This window comes from Tachyglossus aculeatus, chromosome 9, assembly GCF_015852505.1.
Source record: "Tachyglossus aculeatus isolate mTacAcu1 chromosome 9, mTacAcu1.pri, whole genome shotgun sequence".
Taxonomy (NCBI): domain Eukaryota; kingdom Metazoa; phylum Chordata; class Mammalia; order Monotremata; family Tachyglossidae; genus Tachyglossus; species Tachyglossus aculeatus.
The window spans coordinates 16,160,185-16,184,391 of NC_052074.1; the positions used below are offsets into that span (position 1 = coordinate 16,160,185).

A 24,207-nucleotide genomic window follows, 5' to 3' on the forward strand; every position below is an offset into this window, starting at 1 on the left:
CGTATCTTGATTGGAAACTCATGAAACTTGAAAAGCATGAGTGGCCTGGTTCCATGATCCCTTACCAAATTCCCAGTGATAACAATAACAACTATGGTATTTGTTAAGCGCTTACTATGTGCCAGGCACTGCACTCAGCGCTGGGATAGATGCAAGCAAATAATTGGACACAGTCCCTCTCCCATTCTGGGCTCACAGTTATAATCCCCATTTTACAGATGAGGTAACTGAGGCTCAGAGAAGTAAAGTGACTTCCCCAGTTTCACACAGCAGACAAGTGGCCGAGTTAGGATTAGAACTCGAGACCACCAACTCAGTGATCTCGAGTTTGGTCCATAGAATTAATCCCACTGTCAGCGCTCTACTGTCAGTCTGCCTGGAGAAGAATTGAGGGCCAGAGGTTTGTTTCTGGTTCAAACGAGAATTTTTGTGTCTGAAATAGCTTTCTCAAAAACAATTTAGGAGGCACGATACTGGCAAGGAGAATATTTGTGGAAACAAGCTGCACATTTCCTGGTCCAAAGCTTGAATGTTCTTTGCCTAAATATAATTCTAATATGTGTAATTTTTCCTTTGTAAACAAATATACTGTGTTAGTATGTGTAGAGGAGAAATATACTGTATATTTCATAAACAACCCGTAGGGAATAGCCTAAACAAATCATTGTGAGGCAGTTCATTAGTGTAACTGAGAAGTGCTAATGATCCATAGCATGACCATATTCACCAGTGTGAAGGGGTTATGCGCTTTTATTGTGTTCCATCTAGCATATTATTTATTTGACATGAATGGTCAATGGAAACTACAAAAGTTGTTCACACCATTTAGTTTACAGTACCATCTTCTGGACTTTGTCTGTAATGGCACTGGGTCAGTTGTCAGCAAGGCACAACAATCGTAAAATTTTAATCATCATCTCTTTCCCTGTTTGAGATTGCTGATGTGCAGAACAGAAACAAGGAAGAACAGAATTATTAAAATTATAATATTGTAATTAATGCTTTATACTTTCAGTGTTCAGTACAATGCCTGGCACATAGTAAATGAATAACAAACACCATTAAAAAAAAATAACTCAGTTGAAGCACAAATACCCAAACTAAGGACATTTTGAACCGCAGTTTAGTCAACTGAATGAAAATGAAATACGTATATTAAGGTTATGTGTGGCATTGTTCTACTCGTTTACTAGTGACAGAGAAGCAGTGTGGCTCAATGGAAGGAGCCCGGGCTTGGGAGTCAGAGGTCATGGGTTCGAATCCAGGATCTGCCACTTGTCAGTTGTTTGACTTTGGGCAAGTCCCTTCACTTGTCTGTGCCTCAGTTCCCTCATCTGTAAAATGGGGATGAAGGCTGTGAGCCCCACGTGGGACACCTGATCACCTTGTATCCCCCCCGTGCTTAGAACAGTGCTTCGCACATAGTAAGCACTTAACAAATGCCATCATTATTATTATTATTAAACCTTGATGTTACTGCAGCACTTTAGATGTTTGTAAGTCATGTGGCACATTTTGAAATTGGTATAGATAATAAGGTTAGCTTTTACACCCTCATATAGATGTGTTAAAAGCATTCCCTCCCCACTGCATTTGACCTTTGGGCCTACAATGCACAGAATTAAATGTATAAAGGATAGGAAAGGAAGAGAAGAAGCTTGTTCTCTCCTTCACTAGCTTATTGAAATAAGTGTGCTCTGACCTGTGAACAGCCAACTGTCCCTGCAAATGTGAGTGGAGCTGAATGTTTCTGGAAGTGATTCATAAATAAAATTTGGTCATGGTGGTCCCTTCTAGACTGTGAGCTCTTTTTGGGCTGGGAATGTGTCTACCAACTCTATTATTATTGTACTCCCCTGAACATTCAGAACAGTGCTTTGCACACAGGCACCTAATAAATATGATTGGTGGTGTTCAAGCGTGGTCTAGTGGAAAGAGCATAGAATGGGGTAAGTCACTTAACTTCTCTGAGCCCCAATTACCTCATCTGTAAATTGGGGATGAAATACATATTCTTTCTCCCTCCTTACACTGGGAGCCCCATATGGGGATAAGGACTGTGTCCAATTTGATTGTATTGTTTCCACTCTGGCACTGAGCTTGACACATAGTAAGTGTTTAGTAAATACCACACTAATTTTTGTTGTCATTATTAAGAAAACACCAACAAAAGGCAAATCTGTTTCAAAGAATAATTCTAGGAAAACCCAATTCTCTCCTTTGCCCTGAGTAACACTTGCTCCATGGTAGCACAGGAGAAATGGACTCCACCATCTCTTCCACCATTAAGACCCTGACTGGGGCTCAGGGAACATGCCCACTGATGCCTGGGATCTGAAGGACATGTGATGGCTGGCATCTTGTCCCCCAGCCAGTGAGTGATGATAATGTACCTGCAGAGGGATGCTCTCCTCCAGGGATCAGAGTGTCTTCTGCTGGGCCGGCTTATGTTTTTGCCATGAAGGGTAGCAGTAGTAGTAGCAGCAGCACTCATTAAGTGTCCATTTGTTGTGGCACACTTAGGAAATACAGACCAAATAAGTGAGAGTTCACACTCTAAGTGGGCAGCCAGGCATGAACATCTTTACAACTAGAATGGAGAGGGAGGGAATGGGCCAAACCAGTAAAGATATTGAATTCCTTTTAGCTGCTGGTGGGTGGGGAGGGAGAGGGGAATCTAAGTCCAAAATCCACAGTTGCAGTGAATGGTCACCAAAGGTATTGATATTGTATTTATAACTGATACTTAGCCAGTTCTTGTCCTGTACTTCAATCTTCCAGGAGAGGCTGATATTGAAAGTGATGATGATGACGACGATGACGACGACTGTAAAAAATCATCAATGGATGAGGTAAACATCTGTTTCAACTCATGGGAGCAACGGGCTTGCCGGAAATTGTATTTCCGTGTATTCTTTATGCCGGTATTATCAAGTCTTCATGTTCCATCTAGTGGAAAAAGGTGGATAATACATTTCAGAAACCTTCTGTTGAACAAGACATTTGAAAATAAAACTGGAAAATGCAAACAGGATTCTTGTAATAAAATGCATTTCTCCTTGTCTGAAACTTTGAAAAGGTGTTGGCTGAAGCTGGTTGAATACATGATCAGACTTTCCCCTATCAGGCAGGTTCTGATTCTGCATTTAACCTAGTTCCCTTCCAGGAGAAATATTGTCCTGGTGAATTGATAAATGTTCTTCCTGCCGCATGGAATACCTTGTAAAGGGCAGCACTCTTCACTTCATAGAAGAATCTAATGCCGAGTCATTATTTTATCCTTTTTCAGGGTACTGCTGGAAGTGAAGCTATGGCCACTGAAGAAATGTCAAACTTGGTGAACTATATTCAGCCAGTCAAGTTTGAATCCTTTGAGACATCAAAAAGTAAGTTTTCTCTGGAGAGAAATGAAATAAAGGACTGCGTAATGAATAGATCTAAAACCGTATGCAATTGGATTTTTTCCAAACTCCCAAGAGAGTTTTTGGGGTCTGATTTTGCTCCTGCACAGAATGACAATCTGACTTTACTCAAACAGCTAATGCTAGAAAACACAATCAGTGGGTGCAACACATACATTGTATTCCATCATTTTTAGCAACGGCCATTAGAACAATACTTACTCTTTTTAACCGTCCACTTAGCTACAGCCCTACCAAATTCTCATTCATGCAGTCTGAGAATGTCTCTTCCTGCCCTGCTAGGTTTTGATTTTGTCAGGAAAGCTGTGTCCACTTGCATGCATTTTTCCACATTTTGATCGAGCATAAAGTGGCATAAAAGTCCATGGAGGGAAAATCCTGATCTTGGGGATCTCCTTTCCCTTGGCTTTGGGTTGAAATGTGAGGTGACATTGTGATCTTTCTGTTGTTCTGAAGAGTGCATTACCGAATTTAAGTTTTCAAACTGAAAATCTATACAGGGGTCTCTTAGCATGAATGTCAAAGTCCAGACATATGTCTCTCACTAAGAGACTATTCATCTTTTGTTAAATTTGTGCTGATGTACAGCCTGCTCCCTGTTTCTTTGTCTATCTTAAGCCTTAGGAGAAGCAGTAGAGAACAAGATTCACTTTTACAGCAATGTTAGGTTAGCCTGATTGGAGGTCATTCTCCAGATAATTAATTTTAGAATTACATTACAGTCATGAGGCCAGATTGATCATTCTGGTGAAAATGAGGGTAGTAATAGATTTATTTCACGGTTGATTAAACATTCGTGACTTTCAGTTACTGTCAGTTCTGTTTATGACCAGTATAGTCCCTTGCTGCCAGCAATTTTTCCTTTACTGTAGCAGTATTTAAAATGAAATGCCTGAAAAAGAAGGTTTTATCTGCTATGTTAAACTGGAATATAAGAACATAAAAAGTTCCATTACTGGGCCAGACCAGTGGACCATTCAAAACAGTATTTTGTCTCTGACAGGGAAATTGTGGGACGGTTGTCCTCCTTACAATACCATCAAAAACCCCATCATTCTTCCTCCATGCGTCTAGATCCATTTATCCCTATATCCCCAACATTCCCTTTACGAACCCATTATCTACTAATTCAGGCATCTACCCAAATAATATAATGAAAATAATAATAATAGCATTTATTAAGTGCTTACTATGTGCAAAGCACTGTTCTAAGCGCTGGGGAGGTTACAAGGTGATCAGGTTGTCCCACGGGGGGCTCACAGTCTTAATCCCCATTTTACAGAGGAGGTAACTGAGGCACAGAGAAGTTAAGTGACTTGCCCAAAGTCACATAGTTGACAGTTGGTGGAGCCGGGATGTGTCTGCTGATTCTGTTGTACTACGCTCTTCCAAACAATGAGTATAGTGCTCTGCACACAGTAAGTACTCAATAAATATCACGGACTGAGTGTCTGAGTGGGTAGGGAAGGTGCCTACGAACTCTCTTTTTTAATTAATGATGGCATTTGTTAAGCGCTTACTATGTGCGAAGCACTGTTCTAAGCGCTGGGGTTGATACAAGGTGATCAGGTTGTCCCACGTGGGGCTCACGGTCTTCATCCCCATTTTACAGATGAGGTAACTGAGGCACAGAGAAGTGAAGTGACTTGCCCAAAGTCACACAGCTGATAAGTGGCAGAGCCGGGATAAGAACCCACGACCTCTGACTCCAAGTCCGGGCTCTTTCCACTGAGTCATGCTGCTTTGTGCCTTCTCAATCAGTGATATTTATTGAGTGCTTACTGTGTGCAGCACGAGTACAATAATAATAATAATAATAATGGCATTTATTAAGCACTTACTATGTGCAAAGCACTGTTCCAAGCACTAGGGAGGTTACAAGGTGATCAGGTTGTCCCACAGGGGGCTCACAGTCTTCACCCCCATTTTACAGATGAGGTAACTGAGGCCCAGAGAAATGAAGTGACTTGCCCAAAGTCACACAGCTGACAATTGGTGGAGCCGGGATTTGAACCCATGACCTCTGACTCCAAAGCCTGGGCTCTTTCCACTGAGCCATGCTGCTTCTCACATTCCCTGCCCATAAGGAGCCTGCAGTCCCAAGCACAAATCCCCCTTAAGCTTGTTGATATTTACAGCTGGCAAAAATCCTTTAGAAAATAAATTCCATACATTTACCACTTGATGTGTGGAAAATTTTTATTTTTTTTGAATTTGCCACCTGCTTGGAACAGTGAGTGCCCCAAGTCCGGTGGGTGTGACATTTGGTGAACAGTCATTCTGTCTTTGCCTTGTGCACGCCATTCATGCCTTTGCAGAGTTCCATCTTATCCTTCTCAAAATGAAGAGTCCACATCTTCATAATCTGTCCCCAGCCATAAGCTCCCCACACCCTCCCTCGTCCCTCCACTATAATATCTGTAAGGGTCAGTGACTAGAATAGCATGTAACATTCTATGTGTGGACATTCTATTGCTTTATATACCAATTAAATGATGCAGTTTTTGTAACTTTTTGCATCATTGAATTTGTATATAAAACAGTAAACCGTATTAAAAGCACTTCTCCATATTTCCACCAAGAGGCCTTTCCTAAGTCTTTATTTTCTCTTCTCCCATTTGCACTCTTTATTCACCCCTTCCTCAGCCCCACAGCACTTAAGGTATATATTTGTAATTTATTTATTCCCGTTAACATCTGTCTTCCCTCTACATTCTCAGCTAATTGTGGGCAGATAATGTGTCTGTCAACTCTGTTGTGTTGTACTCTCCCAAGCACTTAGTACAGTATTTTGCACACAGTAAGCACTTCATAAATTTGATTGATTGATCGTTACATTAGTTAACCATCTCTGACCCATTTCTAACCCTAGTTTTAGTATTTTGCCACGAGTTTCTCAATTTTCTTTTCGTGTTCTCTCAGCTCTCAGGTGGGTGTCATCTGGTCCAGATTTTTTGTTTATTGATTCTGTCAATACACCCCATATGATCATCAAAATTTAACCCAATTCCATTGATTCAGCTGCTTCAGAACAGAACAAAAAGTGTAAGAATCTGAATATGTCCCTCAGTAAATTCAGTACTAAAGAATTCATTGAGCCCTTTCTGCTTTCTCCTTTTCAACCCTGAGCATATTTTACCTCATGATTATAAAGTGGTTCCACTGATCAGCAATATATTAATGGTATTTGAGTGCTTATTATGTGCAGAAAACTGTATTAAGCCTTTGGGGGAATACAGTACAACAGAGTGGATAGGCATGTTCCCTGTTCACAAGGAACTTACAGTCTAAATGGAGAGACAGACATTAATGTAAATTAATAAATTATGGGTATGTAAGTGCTGTGGGGCTGAGGGAGAGGTGGATAGCAAGTGTAGGCTGGCTTCCTGTTTTTAGTATGTACGGAATATATTTGATTCTTAACTTTATTCTTAGCATCCCTTACAACATGCTATTCAAATTCCATTTTGCTCCCCACCCATCAACATTTCCTGTTTGCATCTGACCTGCCTCTCTGTGGATCTTCCTGTTCCTGACTTCATTGACCTTTTTATTTTTAAAAATAACATTTTCCCTTTATGATCTCCTATCCTGTTACTCATGTTAAAATTAGGATTGTTCACTTGTATTTTTTTTGGAGGGTGGCGTGAATTCAAATGCCCAATTTATATGGACTTCTCAGGTAATGTTTTCAACCACTTCCAGGCCTCTAGTAGGTCACTTAGGATATATTTGAAGGTTTTGGAAGACAGTCCCTTGACCTATAACATCAAGAGATCTATTGGCAGATTTTCCCAGAAAACTTATTCATAAAAGGAAATGGTGAACAAAAGGATGGGCAGGAAGTGGACAGGAAAGGGGTTAAAAAGGAGATGGGAGAGAAAGGAGATTTGTGAATTCCACTCCAGAATCTCCCTGCTCCAGTAGTCTGCAAATAATTTAATGCCATTGTAACTGTTTAACATAAATCTTCCTGTGCACAATTTCAGTTCGTAGTGCTGAGCATAAGTAGTATATCTTCATTTTCATTAGCAAAGGGCCTTGACTTCTGCAAGAACAGTTTGTTATCGTGTAAGATGGACTCCAGATCAACTGTTTCAATCAACTTGTAGCTTGTTTTGTAAGAACCATCTCAGCAATTGACAATTGTGATTTTAATTTCTGGTCTGTGCATTACTGCATAAAAGAGTTTTATTTTCCTAAAGGAAGAGTAATCCCTTCTGTGGCTTCCCCCAACCAACAGAATGAAACACTGTGGCTTAGAGACTAGGTTCCCAATATCAAACTAGATTTTAAAATGGTTTATTTGGCTGAAGTTTGAGGAAATTATAAATTGGCAATGATTTAGACAGGGGTTTGAAATTAGTGGATCAATAAGATGTCACCGAGAGATGAGCCAGTGTATTTAACCTGAAATTATATTGTTTTTCCTATGATATTACAAAATGTCCTGGCTGGATTGTATTTTCAAAGTTTACCAAACTCTGCCAAGAATAATTTCCGGGCCCACTGAGTTTTCTGAAAACTACAAATGTTAACGAAATGAGGATTAAAATCAGTCATATTAACATATTACTTTTTCATTGTACTTTGTGGTCGTGGATCTATTAAGGCATGAGGCACTGTGTCATTCTCACTATGGAAAATGGCATGGAGTTGTGGAAAATTATGCTTGTGAAAATTGGAGATGATGGAAAATTTGACCCAAGGGGTTTATCAACATAAATAATATGATAGGAATTACATCTAAGTGTTGTTCTTCAGATCACGCACCCACAAGTGAAACTTAATCATGGAGTCTGAGTATAATTTAATACAGTGCTGTGTAAACAGTAAACGTTCAATAAATTCCATTGACTAAGTACTTTTCAAAGAACTGTTTGACTTCTTGAAACTAATATATCAATCGACGTTCATTATTTTTGAAGTATACCAACCGATGAACTTCTTGGAATCCAGTGAACCATGATACTCTGCAGCCTTATCACAAATGAAAATAAATGGGTGGTGTGTCTCTGTAGGCCCTCCAGGAAGGTTCTGCCCTGGTGGGGCCCATCATCCTTCATTTCTTATTGATATTGAAATTAGGTGCAGCCAGGTACATTTTCAGAGAGTTTTTATCCTCACAACCTTGAGTGAAGGTGAATTCTCACAGCCAGAGTCCATTTGGGATATAGCCAAGAAGGCAACACCTAATATGGCCTCTTCGATTGCCCGGGTGCTGATTTGAGGAAAACGTCCCCCAATGAATGATCTGAAGGATGTAGGGCTATGATTTTCTTAATGCCCAAGATAACCTCAGGATCTCAAACCCCTTTATATAACTAGTCTGTCCTACAAACTCCCTCTCTCCCCTTTCAATCATTAATCATGTGCTAAATTCACTTTGCTTCATGGTTGGAGATTCAGCTGCCTCCATTTACACCAAGGAAAATCTAAAAGTGTGAAGGAAGAGAATGCATCTGCCCTCTCTCCCTCATTTACTGTTAAACTTTTTTAAAAAAATGATATTTTATAAAGCACTTTGATTCATTTAATCCTATTTATTGAGGGCTTACTCTTTGCCAGGCACTGTACTAAGCACTGGGGTAGATGCCCATTGTGGGCGGGGAATGTGTTTGTTTATTTTTTATTGTACTTTTCCAAGCACTTAGTACAGTGTTCTGCACACGTTAAGCATTCAACATATGCGATTGAATAAATGAATTAATGAATACAAGCAAGTCGGTGGACACAGTCCCTGTCCCACATGTGGCTCAGTCTTAATTCCCAATTTACAGATGAGGAAACTGTGGCACAGAGAAGTTGTGAGTTGTCCAAGGTCACACAGCAGGCAAATGTTGGGGCTGGGATTAGAACCCAGGTCCTTGTGGCTCCCAGGCCTGTGATCTATATGCTAGGCTATGCTGCTTCTCAATGACTTGTTTATACTTCATTGGAAACAATGAATTGAAATTGTTTCCAATGAAGTATATACACACCTCCCTTCATGATTCCTGAATGTTTGTTTTTCACTTGGGAGTCTGTAATATAACCATCAGGTTTATTATCATTACTAATGGGAATGACTTCTTTCCAGTAATGCAGAGTATCTCCCACTCTTGACTGTAAGTTCATTATGGGCAGGGACCGTATCTGCTAATTCTGTTTTTATTGTACTTAGTGTAAGTACAGTATAAGTGCTCTGCACTTAGTAAGCACTCAATAAATACCATTGATTGATATTTGGACATCTTCCTGTTGAAGTTTGTGCTTGAGATGGTAGTGTTTCTGATGGTTTTCTTTTTTTATTATTATTGTTATTATTGTAGAGCGCAACAAGAGTTTTGAAATGTCATCTTTTGTGGAAACCAAAGGACTTGAACAACTTACAAAGTCTCCAGTGGAGTTTGTAGAGTATCCTTGTTTGGGTCTAATTGCAATGAAACTGCCCTTAACCGTGGAAATTGTCTTTGGATCAGGTTTGGTTAAGAATGTAGGTAAATGGGGAATATGTCAAAGTCAGGAGAGTGAACTATCATGATTTCAAATGTCAGTTAACATTGTCATTGTCTGTGGAGAGACATTGCTTCTGAAAACAGGCATTTCTAAAGGAAGCACATGACAGAATATTTGATTTTCAAATGGATTTTGGTTTTAGAAAATGTAAAACCAAACCCAGCCTTGTGGTATAAGGACTGTGTGTTGTAATATTTTCTGGGTAGGTGAAATTAACTATTTTCCTGGTAGGTAAAATTAATTTACTGATGCTAAAGTGTGGTGTTCTTCATCTGTGGAGTTTTGCTGTCCCGGCTTCTGGTCCTGAAATAAACACTGCATGTTCTGCAATGCCCCCATCTGGCTAATTATGTAATAATTGTGAAACATTTACAGGATTTTTGCGTTTTCTCTATTTCTGTCACTTTGGACTTTTTCCATTTCCAATATTTCCTCCTAATTTGTTTTGGTTTTGGTTTTTTTTTTCTCTTCTGTCTCCAGACCTTCCCTTACCTAGCCCATACTTCATTCCCAAACATCATTCTTCACATGTCTCTTAATTTCTCCATAATCTCAAATTGGTACCCATTCATCTCCTAATATTGGCTTTAAGGCACCCCATCAGCTTTCTCCAACCTACTTATCCACCCTCTTCTCTCACTACACCCCAGGTGACATCTTCATTTCTTTAAACTTTTTTTTTAAAGTACCTCTTATCAATTCTTACATCTCTCAGCCCTTGCTCCCATCCATCCCCCTTCAAATCCACGAGATCACAATCTCCCTAATCTGCAAATCATTCTGGAAATCTGTTTTTGGAGACAATACCAATTTTTATTTCCTCCTTCCCAGGTCATAGCCTCTTAATTGCCACCTCAAGACACATTGTTCTAGCTACCTTTTTTTTTAGCAGTTTGGTAACCGTTGATTTATATACTCTTTTATGGAACAATTTATTTGTTCGGCTCTCCATCTTTCCTTTCTCTTGTTCCTCCTATCAGTAATTTAGTCAGTGTTAATCTCTACATTGTAAGATTCTTAAGTGCAGGAATAGTGTCTCTTGCCTCTTTTGTGTTCTCTCAAGTGCTTAGTACAATGCTTAATAGATACTATTAATTTACTGTCCTATGTCACTCTTTTTTTCTCCTCCTCTCCTTTGTTTTCTCCCCATCTTCTGTCCCTTCCTTTCCTCCTCTTCTCTTCCTCACTTCTGTGTCTCTGCTTGTCCCTCTCTTCTCTGTCATGCTCCTTTTCTCTTCCTTGTTGCCTGTTTTTCTACTCTCCTACCCCCGTGCTTTTTTCTGTCTAGGCCTACTCTTTACTTTCTTCCACTTCTCCCCCTCTGCCTTCCTCATCTCTTCCATGACTTCCTTTTCACTTCTCACCCAATTTCTCTCTTTCCATTCCCTCTGACGATTCTCATCCATCCCCTATCCAACTCTGTAGCTGTTTCAAGAAAACCCTGGCTGTACCTCTGACCCTACAGCATTGGAAAAATACTCAGGCCTCCCATTGTTCCCCTGTAGCAGTGGTTTTCAGATGGAATAATGATGGGAATAACAATAATAAAATAATAATAATAAGATGATATTTATTATGCTTTATTTGTGCCACGCACTGGGGTAGATTGAACATAAACAGGGAGATAAAATCCCTCTCCCGCATAGGGCTTACAGTCTAAAAGGGAGAGCAGGGATATTGTCCCCTTTTTACAGATGAGGAAATTGAAATCCAGAGAAGTTGTGACTTATTCAAGGTCTCACAGTAAGCAAGTGGTTAAACTGAGACTAGAATCCATCTCCTGACTTGGGTGGAGAAGCAGCGTGGCTCAGTGGAAAGAGCACGGGCTTTGGAGTCAGTGATCATAGGTTCGAATCCCGGCTCCACCACATGTCTGCTGTGTGACCTTGGGTAAGACACTTAACTTCTCTGAGCCTGTTACCTCATCTGTAAAATGGGGATTAAGACTGTGAGCCTCACATGGGACAACATCATTACCTTGTTTCCCCTCCCTAGTGCTTAGAACAGTGCTTTGCACATAGTAAGTGCTTAACAAATGCTATTATTATTATTATTATTATTATTATGTAATAGGATGACTGAAAATTAGTAGGGAGGATAGAGCTGATTGAGTACTATAAAACTTATGATTAGTAGTTGCTGCTTGCTACAGGGAGGAATGGGCAATTATTGGAGGTATTTGACAAATGCAGGGGACGTGTACAAAATGACTTGTATAAAAATTCATCATGAGGCCAAGGTGGAGACAATGGTGGGGTCTTAGGATTGAGTTAAAGGCCTGGAATAGTTGAAGAGAGCAGTGGACAAAAGAGTGAATAAGGGAGTAGAAGTAATATTGCTACCAATAAATGGTAGCTGCATAGAGCTTCATGCAGAATACTGAGGTAAAAATTACATAGTCCATTTTTGCCAACAATTTATTCCTTAACCATCACTATATAGGTATAACAAGATGCAACTTAGCCGGATTTATCCAAAGGGAACAAGAGTAGATTCTTCAAACTATATGCCTCAAGTCTTCTGGAATGCTGGTTGTCAAATGGTGGCTCTTAACTTTCAAACTGTAGGTAAGTTGTAACCTTTTCTTGATTCTTTTGTCATGTATTTTCATTTCAAATGAGCTGAATCAGCCCTAAATTTCAGAATAAGTGGCATTCAATTTCCTCCTCTTACCCATTTCCATTGTAGGTGATTAGAAGAAATCCCCGTAATTTCATCAATAGAAAAGCAGACTTGACCTCTGGGAACCCTGAATTTTAATTGGACAGTTAATAATATAAAATACATTGAAAAAACAGTCAAAATTCCAAATAAAGGTTAATAGTGTAGTTGCTTTATGCCTGTTATTACATCTCATTCTTTAATCCCCCTGTGTGAAGTGGATATTTTCATTGTGTATGTGTGTGTATGTGTTTGTAACTTTCAGATCTGGCTATGCAAATCAACATGGGGATGTATGAATACAATGGAAAAAGTGGGTATAGACTAAAGCCAGAGTTCATGAGAAGACCAGACAAACATTTTGACCCATTTACTGAAGGTATCGTGGATGGGATAGTAGCCAACACTTTATCTGTTAAGGTAGGAATTATTTTATTATAACAGTAGTTTCCTAGAGACTTTGGATGACACGTGTTTCTGTTCTGCACCGTCAGTGTTCTTGTCAGGAAAATTCAGATTGAGACACTACTCTGGAGTTCCGTTCATCATCTCTTGAGCTCAGTGGGAGTTGCCTACTTAAATCCTAGACTGTGAGCCTGTTGTTGGGTAGGGACCGTCTCTATATATTGCTGACTTGTACTTCCCAAGTGCTTAGAGCAGTGCTCTGCACACAGTAAGCGCTCAATAAATATGATTGAATGAATGAATCCAGGCATTTTCTCAACTAGCTAAATTGGAATTGCACTGGAGGAAGACGCTCAGTTATTCTCAGGACAAAAAGTGGCATGGAGGGATGATTCTGATTTGGCCCCCTTGCCATGAAAAGGCAGCAGCTGGAAAGTTGAGAAGATTCCTTAAGCAGTGCCATCACTTGGTATTATAGGCTATCCTCAATATCAAATAACAAGACAGGATCATGTACAATGGATCCTAGGGGAAAGTCTATCTCCCAGCATTGAAGCTATGGTTGCCACAGCACAACTCCACTGGAAGGGCCATTTGATGAGGATGGATGGCAGCAGGATCCCCAAACAGCTGCCATATGGTGAGCTGAAACTGGGAGACCAAAAGCAAGGACTGTTTTATGGATACAGTAATTCAAAGCTTCAGACAATGAAGCATCACAGCTGAAAACTGGGAATCTGTTTTCACAGAAAGACCAGCATTGAACACTGCAATTAAGAAAGGAATGGCTGTCTTTGAGAGTGAGACAAAGGACAAAATGAAAATAGTGTCAGGCCCTGCCAAGATCAAATCTGACAGTATTACGAAGGGTGGTCTTTGACAGGGCACAGTGCGGCTGATACTAGACTGTAAGCTCTTGATGGGCAGGGAATATGTCTGCTAATTCTGTTGTACTCTCCCAAGCATTTAGTACAGTGTTCTGCACATAGTAAGCCCTCAATAAATACTGTTGATTGATTGATGGGCCCCATATTGGCTTTTTCAGTCCCACCCACTTTTTGGAGGGAATTTCAATGTCAGGGGCATCTTCTTTGAGTAGCCTATGTATATGCATTTCTATATGTCTATATATGGGTATATATAAAATGTGGAAGGAATATATATCAATGTATATAAACCAATTCTCTAGCACTTTTGACTTTTTTTCCACCTTGAACACATTACCTGCAGAATGATCACTTCCATAGTTATTTTATTGTTTTTAGCACTGTATTAAGCACATGGGAAAGCACAGTACAACAGTTGGTACACATGTTCCTTGCCGTGTGCAGCATACAGTTGAAATATAACTAAGTGGATTCCGTCCACATCTTTCACTGAACTGCAGCTAGTTCTGTTCAGCTTTGAATAGGGGGCTAAAAGAAAACCGAATCATTATCATCACTTTCAGTGGTACTTATTGAGTACTTATTATGTGTAGAGCACTGTAATAAGTGCTTGGGAGAGTAGAGCACGAAAGAGTTGGCAGACACGTTCCCTGCTCAGAATGAGCTGGCAGTTGAGCTCTGCTTTGCTGCTCACCTCACTAGCTTCCTCTGCTGAGCAGTTATCTCTGGCTATGAAAATGTGTTCATTTCCCACCTTCCTGGAAGAAATGGCCATGCTGTGTAACCTTGAAGAAATTCCTCAACTTCTCTTTTCCTCAGTCTCTCATCTGTTTAAATTCTAGTTCTCCCTCCCCTTTAAACTGTGAGCCTCATACAGGGCAGGGACTGTGATCTGGTTACATTATACCTTACATAGCTCTCACCACTCATTCATTCATGTTTATTGAGCGCTTGCTGTATGCAGAGCATTGTACTAAGTGCTTGGAAAGTACAATACAGCAATAAAGAGAGACAATCCCTGCCCAAAACGGGCTTACAGTCTTGGCACGAAATGAACACTTAAATGCAATTATTAGAAGTGGATAACCTGATGGAATAGTAATCTGTGTTGATTGTGTCTCCTGGAATGCTTTTTAATCATTTTGCCTATAAACTCAGGAAGGGCTTTGGTTTTATTACTAGGATAAAATTGAAGAATGTGAGTTTTTTAATACTTTTTCAGAAATTGAACTTCCATGATTATTGTTAGAAATATATTTATTTGCTATTCTAATGTCAGTCCTAGTTGCTGTTGAATTTCATTCTTTCAATATTTTCCTATTTTTAACATAACTGTATTAAATGTGATGCCAGAACAAACTGAACAAGCTTTTTATACAACACATTGGATTTCAGTATTTGTGATCACTTGCAACTGAATCAACCAGCACTTTTGGGAGGGCCACTCTCCTCTCTCTCCCTCCCTCCAAAACAATTTTTCTGTTTCCTAGATAATTTCTGGCCAGTTTCTTTCTGATAAGAAAGTCGGGACTTACGTAGAAGTAGATATGTTTGGTTTGCCTGTGGACACCAGGCGCAAAGCGTTTAAGACCAAGACATCTCAAGGAAATGCTGTGAATCCCGTCTGGGAAGAAGAGCCAATTGTTTTCAAGAAGGTGGGTCTTGTTTTTGTTCTTTTAAGTTGATTTAATTAAAATTGCTAGCACGTTTTCAAAAGTGATTTTGATCATTTTATGAAGGGAATCTTTTTTAAACACCCAGCACTAGCTGTTCAATATGGTTCCTAAAAAAACCTGCTGATTTTTTACATTGATCTCTACTAAAAGTGTGCATTTGTTCCTTTGAAAATGGAGTTAATCAAATTGTTGAATAATCTGAGATAATTCACTCTCAATAGACTGATACACATTCCCATCTTGTTATACTCTGCATAGTTTATGTGTTTTCAATTTATTCATTCATTCATATTTATTGAGCGCTTACTGTATGCAGAACACTGTACTAAGCGCTTGGGAAATACAAGTTGGCAACATATAGAGAAGGTCCATACCCAACCATGGGCTCACTGTCTAGAAGGGGGAGGCAGACAACAAAACAAAACATGTAGACAGGTGTCAAAATCGTCAGAACAGATAGAATTGAAGCTATATGCACATCATTAACAAAATAAATAGAATAGTAAATATGTACAAGTAAAATAGAGTAATAAATCTGTACAAATATATACCAGTGCTGTGGGGAGGGGAACGAGGTTGGGTGGGGGGGGGGATGGGGAGGAGGAGAGGAAAAAGGGGACTCAGTCTGGGACAGCCTCCTGGAGGAGGTGAGCTCTCAGTAGGGCTTTGAAGGGAGGAAGAGAGCTAGCTTGGCAGATGTGTGGAGGGAAGTGCATTCCAGGCCAGGGGGAGGACGTGGGCTAGGGGTCGATGCCGGGACAGGTGAGAACGAGGTACAGTGAGGAGGTTAGCGGCAGAGGAGTGGAGGGGGCCAGGCTGGGCTGGAGAAGGAGAGAAGGGAGGTGAGGTAGGAGGGGGCGAGTTGATGAAGAGCCTAGAAGCTGAGAGTGAAGAGTTTTTGCTTGATTCATAGGTTGACAGTCAGCCACTGGAGATTTTTGAGGAAGGGAATAACATGCCTAGAGCATTTCTGCACAAAGATAATCCAGGCAGCAGAGTGAAGTATAGACTGAAGTGGGGAAGAGACAGGAAGATGGGAGATCAGAGAGGAGGCTGATGCAGTAATCAATATGCTCCAGTGAATTGGATTGAGAATTGGGTTGGTTCTTTACAACCTTTTTTAAGGCTAATTCAAAGGCTAAACATCATTGCTTCTAAACATTACTTGATGAGACCCTTTTGACTGGGTTCCGCCTTGAATAACTTCAGAGTGCCACACTTCATAATCAGGTATTTGCCTTTCAAGAGATTTGTGGAAGGTTAAAGATTTCCTCACCCCAGGAAATAAGGACATTCATGCTTGCCTCATAATGCAAGATGTAATGTCATTTTAGAGTTGAAAGGTACATTTTTTGCTGTGCCTTTACTGGTTTGTCATTCTTGGATTGATATACGGACAAATGTAATCTCTTTCAATAAAGACATAATTTAAAGTCTTTCTTTAGGAGGTTTTTAGTGGTCCATTTTGATCATTCCAAGACTGTCTTATAGCTCTTGAATTTTCTTCCCTCCTCTCATAATCCTCCCCAAAGCGAATATATTTGTTCAACACTTCATAACTAAAGAACATCTCAGACCTTCAACCAGTCAATTTCTGTTTCAGGCTTCTCTTATGAAGTAGTTTAACATCATATGCCTAAGCAGCAATGACAGTTCCACACACATACTGAAGCAAGGTCATTTGCTAGCCACCTGACTGACCAAGTGTACAATGAGTCAGTGGGAAGAGGGAAAAAAATCAACCATTGGTATTTATTGAGCTCCAGTTGGGTGCAGAAAATAATAATTGTGGTATTTTTTTAAGCACTCATTTTTTTGCCAGGCACTATACTAAGCACTGGGTGGGATACAAACAAATCGGGTTGGACACAGTCCCTGTCCCACATCGGGCTCACAGCCCCATTTTACAGATAAGGTAACTGACACATAGAGAAGTGAAGTGACTTGTCCAAGGTCAAACTGCAGACAAGTGGTGGAGCTGGATTGGAACCCATGACCTTCTGACTCCCAGGCGCATGCTCTATCCACTAGGCCATGCTTCCAAGCCACCTGGTGATTTGGGGAATATGACAGACCAGGAGCTCTCTTCTTAGTACCAAGTAATTCATCTTCCATAGTAATAGTGCAGAACACTATACTAAGCATTGGGAAAGAATACGCAAATGGGAATTAGATACGATCCCTGTCCTTCGTGGGGCTCTCAGAATGAGCTATCCTTCAAGTTTATATACAGGTTAACCACCAACAGGGTGAAGGATTCATTTAACAGGCCTCCACAGCATTACTATGCCTGTCACTGCTCTCTTCAACTATCAAAAAGCTTATGGGATGCGGCAACAACTCTAAAGGACTTGTCAACAGTTTCTGATTTCATCTCCTATGCCAATCCTAGACTCTGTCTCTTCAAAGCGGTGGAATGATGCTGAAGTCTGTCTGAGCGCTCTCTCCATTGCTTTGAAAGTGTAAGAACTCTAGTTTCATAGAATCTCCCCACCAGCTGTGATGTACTGAGGTTGCTGGGGATATTTGCCAAAACAGCGCACTTTCCTGAAATAAAAAGTCGTGAAAAACGAAGGTGCCCCATTAAGAAGAAATCATTTTAGTGGTTCTTAAGTTGTTGGTCATGTGGGATTGGAGCTGATGTCAGGGCATCGAGCAGTTGCTTTAATTTATTTCAATTGACTGGTTGGCGACCTGTATCAGGATTTGAGCAGAACAGGAACTGATGGAAATGCTCATCGTTATGTGTCCCTGTAGGTGGTTCTTCCTTCTCTGGCATGCTTAAGGATAGCCGTTTATGAAGAAGGAGGTAAATTTATAGGCCACCGGTTATTGCCTGTCCAAGCAATTCGACCAGGTAAGGTTTCGTGATTAAAAGATGTTTATTCAGAAGGTGAAGAATTTCACCAAGGTATTATTTTCAATTATTTGCTAATACTGCAGCAGCATTATTTAATACTTCGTAACTGATTTTGCTGTGCTGCCTGATGTCATTTATGTGATTTGGCCTTTAACTAATTAATAAATTTCAGTCATGTCTTCCCAATATTGCTTTCTAAATGATATTTTCCTGAGAAAAAAATGTGCTTGGAAGCATAGCTGTCCAGATGATTCCGAAGATATATTCAGCCAGGGGGTGAAGATACCCTTTTAACCATATAATGCTATACAACCAAAATTAATGGAAAATAAGGGGTAACTTGCCATGCAGAATAAAGCTGCCTAACACCAAATGCCCATGGTTAGAAATTGTATTATACACTGTCCTGTGTGCCCTTTCAGGATATCACTACATCTGTCTGAGGAATGAAAGAAATCAACCTTTGATGCTCCCAGCTGTCTTTGTATACATAGAAGTTAAAGACTATGTCCCAGATACTTATGCAGGTAAATATTCTTTGGCTATGCTTTTGTAATTTTCAATTTACAGTATAAGTGAAATTCAAAGGAAGTTCTCAGTTTCTAGGTCACCTTACCCCTTCCCCTAATGTACATAGGTACATACACACACACACGCACACACACACACACACACACATGGAAGGAGTCTCCTCTTAAGTCTTTTCCTTTATATAATCAAGAGCCAAATGATGAGCCACATCTTAGAAAGCACCAAGAGGAAGAACATGGGAGGGGTCTTTTTCTGTTAAAATCGGGTATTTCTTTTTGGCTGACCATTTTACGACCAGGGTGGAAGATATTTTTAATGGGGTAGCTCTGTGGTGAGAGCTCATGAAGTGCCCCAAATTAATGGAAATCTAGTCATAGTTTTTTATGGTATTTGTTAAGCACTTATTATGTGTCAAGCACTGTTCTAAGTGCTGGGGTAAATACAAGCTAACCAGGTTGGACTCTCCCTGTCCCTCATGGAGCTCACCATAAAAGTAGGAGGGAGAAAAGGTACTTAGTCCCCATTTTACAGGAAAGGCAACTGAGACATAAGTGACTTGCCTAAAATCACACAGCGGGCAAGTGGCAGAGTGGGATTAGAATCCATGTCTTCTGATTCCCAGGCCCACTCTTTTTCCACGCTACCATGCTACGTTGCTTCTCTAGGCCTTCTTGCATTTTAATTTCTCACATTGGAACATTTTTAGCATTATTGGATTTCACTTACAAATATAACTTTCTGTGATCACAATCAGCTTCTCCACCCTATTGTAATATAGCATTAAGGCATTGGAAGGCAGGATTTCCTATCAGTCTGACCAGTCACACAAAATGTATTAAGGACTGTTCTAAGCACTGGGTTAAGACCCAAGTTAATCAGATTGGACACAGTCCCTGGCCATATGGGGTTCAGAATTGAAGTCGGAGGGATAACAGTTACATAACTTGTAATTGATTGATCCAGGACATCCTCCATTGTGTAAACTCTGGTAAAACATGACTTTATAGTTTTTCTTTAAAAGTAGATAGCTAAGCAAGTACATTTTTGTTGCCAAATTGTAGTAATAATAATAATAATGGTATTGTACTTCCCAAGTGCTTAGTACAGTGCTCTGCACACAGTAAGCGCTCAATAAATATGAATTAATGAATGAATTTTTCATTTGATCCATAAATTACCGTCATCATCACATTCATTACTATTTGGGGATTGAATGAAATATTTTGTATGGAAAATATTTGTCTAAATGTGTTAGGTCTTTCACAATTGGTTGTCTTCTAGAAGAGTTGAAATAGTTTTTTTTTATTATTATCACTTTTATGGTATTTGTTAAGTGTTTACTCTGTGCCAGGCACCATACTAAGCTGGGGTAGATGCAAACTCGTGAGGGTGGACACAGGTTTACAATCTTAATCCCCATTTTAGAGATGAGGGAACTGAGGCTCAGAGAAGTGAAGTGACTTGGCCAAGGTCACAGAGCAGACAAGTGGCAGAGCTGGGTTTAGAACCCAGATCCGTCAGACCGTGAGCCCACTGTTGGGTAGGGACTGTCTCTATATGTTGCCAACTTGTACTTCCCAAGCGCTTAGTACAGTGCTCTGCACACAGTAAGCGCTCAATAAATGCGATTGATAATGATGACTCCCAAGTCCATATTCTATACACAAAGCCGCTGTTGTTCTCAGCGTGGCCTAGTAATGAAGACCTCCCAAAGGAAGTTTTTTTCATCCTAATATTGGTCTGCCTAGCCAATGTTATCCACAGGATGTGGGCAGCTGGGGTAAATGCCTACTGCAATATGCTCCGTAGGGCTCCACCCTCCTGGTAAATGGGAGATCTGGCAATCAGCTTTATGCCGGGTTGTAAAAGAGGGGCAGGAGCAGTTTGGCACTCCCAAACCACTGGCACTGCAGCCAGACAACCCCCTCTCCCTATGGCTCGAGTTGCTGCAAACTCTCTAGAATCCTGCTTACTGGAAACACAGGCAGCCGTGAGGCTGGGAGGGACGGGGGAGATTTAGGGATGTAACTTCCTGCACCCTGGACCGACGGAGCCACTCACCCAGTTAGTTGTCCAGAGCCACTGAGGCCAGTATGTGTGTGTGGCTTCTTACAGGACTGTCTCTAGCTGGCCACATGTCCTGACCTGAGTTCCAAGCTCTTCCGCGTGACACACGACCTTCAACCCCCGATTAAATCGGGACTCGGTGTGTTGAGGTCCTGCTGTGCAGTACCATCTGTTTTTCCCCATATGTTTGAATGGCAGATTGCAAACACTAGCTCTCTCGCCCCAGTGCTAATCCCGTCCCAGGTTGCAAAGCTGCCTGCAGTCCTATCTTGGTCCATAGAGAAAGGAGCCCTTCTAACTGTTCTAAGCACTATAGACCTGTAATAATTATTCTGGTGTATATTAAGGGCTTACTGTGTGTACTCTGCTAGGGTATATGCAAGGTAAGCAGGTCAAAACAGACACAATACACCATGCATAGTACACAGTATAATTATATAGCCAGTTTATTTTTCTGAAATTTCTGTGTTTTGTTTTAGATGTTATTGAGGCATTGTCCAATCCAATCCGATATGTGAATTTGATGGAGCAAAGAGCTAAGCAGCTGGCAGCACTCACACTGGAAGATGAAGACGAAGTAAAGAAAGAGGCAAGAGAACTTCAGTTACTTTAGCTGAACCCTGAATTCAGCTCCAAGTTGTGTGTGCTTAATTTGAACATTTATGTAACTAAAAATCAACTTTCACTTTGAGAAAGGTGTTTAAAAAGTAACATATACTCAAGTTCCTAAATGCAAATATGATGAAAAAGAATTTTTAGACTTCATTTAATTTAGTTCAATTGGTAATTTTCCAATTTCAAGCATATATTTTTAAGAAATGGACTTTTATTATGAAAACAATTGCAATTTTTTCTAGTTTCCGTGAACAGGATGTGAAAACAAAAAGGAGTATCATCAAACTTGAAAATGCGATCTCAAAATTTTGAAGAAATCTCAACTTTGGAGAAAATGGTCTTCCATAGTTTTGTATGGTGCTGGTGAAGCCCCTGTTATGTGCCGAGCACTATATTAAGCCCTGGGGTAGATACTAGATGTTCAGGTTTGAGACAGTCCCTGTCCCACATAGGGCTCACAGCCTAAGTAAGAATAGGATTTAATTCTCATTTTACAGATTGGGTACCTGAAGCACCTGAGGAGTTGGGTGGATGACTTTCTTTTAACCCTTTTTTTCCGTAAAGTAGAAGTTAATTATTAAGGAATCCTCGAGAAGACTCTTCAAGAATCTCTCTAAAAAGGAAAACCTAAGAATAAGGAAACTTAAACATCAGAATATCTCCAGAGATAAGCTAAAATTTTATTAGTATTGGCTCACTACCTGAATCTTTCTGGAGTTGGATCCTTATAATTTAAGAAACAAAGGCACTTTCTAATATGATGGCCTTATTAGCATGAAATATGGAAGTTAAAGGAAACTTAGGAATGCCTCAATTATCCATAGGAAGGCAGAAATCTGTGGAAGTGAAACAACTGTGTTCATTTCTAATGAAGTGTAAAAGGACCCTGCTCAGCAATTTGCATTCACTAGTATTTCTCTAAAGTCCTATATGCAAGCCCAAGTCTGAGATATAATGAAAGGGTTTCCATCATGAAATAGGTTTCCAAATTGTTCATAAATAGGAGTCTGAAGAATTCAAGCATACTTTAAGGGCCTATCAGCTAGATTTCTATTTCAGAGAAGACAGGGAGCCACATTTATGGGGAGCCGCTGAGAAGCAAAAGAAAGCTGATGGGAAAATGTTCCCCGTAATTTGCCAGATTGGTTCTACCATTTTTACATTATTAGGCGAGTGAAGTGAAGTGAGAGTAGCAAGAGCATTGAGAGGGAGAACTATCTGTGGTTGACAGGGACCCTTTAAGATTCTCTCAGACTCTCAAAACCCTTGTCCTCCTACGCAGACACCACAAATCAAGGAGTTATTTTAGGTAAATGAAACACTTGGGATGCAAAATTAAGGAAGTAGAGTTTTAGGTCAATCTATTTTGCCTACCCTTCAACAGTGAAGAGGCAGTAGTTCAGTAATTGTGTTTCCTGTTTGCTGTGATTCTACAATTGCTTTTTTTTTTAAGTTCACAGACATAGCAAATCTATATATCACGTAGATTTTTTTTATGTGAAGGTAATGACTTTTTTTCCTCTTGAAGGTCTGAAAGTTTTGCTGTCCTACTTTTTCTAAAACCAAAGTAAATTACACTTTCTCGGTAAGATTAGATGAGCTTAAGTCATTAGACACTTTTTTGGACAACAGTTTGTCTCTTGTCTTTAATATACTCAAATTGTCACATGTGCTTGAATGAGGGCACTGAGAAGGACCTGCTAGTGTCTCAAAAGAAAATTCTATCTAGGACACGGTACACACCAGAGACCCTATTTTAGCAGCAAGAACGTTTTTAGCATAATCCTTTCAGTTTTATGCCTTTAGAGGTCATTTTTGTCTTACAACAGAAGACCTTTATGGTCTGAACAATATTTTCAGATGTTTGCCTCTCGAATCAAGCTATTCTCCCAAAGTGATTCTCACGTCAAGTAGGGAAAAAGTTGAATTCACCTCGTGTATCTTAGATAATACTATTTAATTTCAAACAGCAGGTGTGACAAAAGACATTCACCTCTTTTGAGTTAAACTCTCTTCCCTTTGTAAGTTCTTAAAGTAGACTGACTTTGAGTGGAACACGGAGGACTCATTAAACTTTTATAGAAGCAGAGAACACAGTTACACTGGCCATATCCTTAGCCTCAACTCACATCTCAGGAGCATTTGGTTTTCATTTGGAGCAGTGGAAAAATCTATCCCTCTGCAACCAGAGAGCAGAGAGAGAGGAAAGCCTAAAGAAATTTTGGATAAAGCTTCCACAACCCTGAGCAAAAAGTCATTTGCATTTGCATTCAGTATTCTGTGTAGTGACTTCAGGGGCCGGGCAATATATTTTAAGCTCGTTGTGGACGGGGAATATGTTGTTATACTTTACTCTCCCAAATGTTTAGTACAGTGCTGTGCACACTGTAAGTGCTCAATAAATGCAATTGATTGACTATTTTAGGGACCATTACCCACCATCCATTTCCACATTAAACAAAAACTCCTCACTATTGGCTTTAAAGCACTTAATCATATTGCCCCCTCCTATCTCACCTGGCTACGCTCCTACTACAACTCAGCCCACACGCTTCATTCCGCTAATGCTAACCTTCTCACTGTAT

The 24,207-nt window shown here is 40.1% G+C and overlaps 1 protein-coding gene across 2 annotated transcripts in view; it reads left to right on the forward strand.

Moving 5' to 3' along the window:
• Positions 1-24,207, forward strand: part of PLCB1 (phospholipase C beta 1) — a 444,925-nt gene that overhangs the window by 334,106 nt on the left and 86,612 nt on the right. For both annotated transcript variants that reach the window (XM_038750967.1, XM_038750968.1), the window contains exons 15-23: positions 2,782-2,852; positions 3,290-3,386; positions 9,734-9,818; positions 12,363-12,487; positions 12,847-13,001; positions 15,364-15,528; positions 18,307-18,406; positions 18,832-18,936; positions 21,487-21,596. In XM_038750967.1, coding sequence (XP_038606895.1) covers positions 2,782-2,852; positions 3,290-3,386; positions 9,734-9,818; positions 12,363-12,487; positions 12,847-13,001; positions 15,364-15,528; positions 18,307-18,406; positions 18,832-18,936; positions 21,487-21,596 — 1,013 coding nt within the window. The remainder of the gene's footprint in view (positions 1-2,781; positions 2,853-3,289; positions 3,387-9,733; positions 9,819-12,362; positions 12,488-12,846; positions 13,002-15,363; positions 15,529-18,306; positions 18,407-18,831; positions 18,937-21,486; positions 21,597-24,207) is intronic.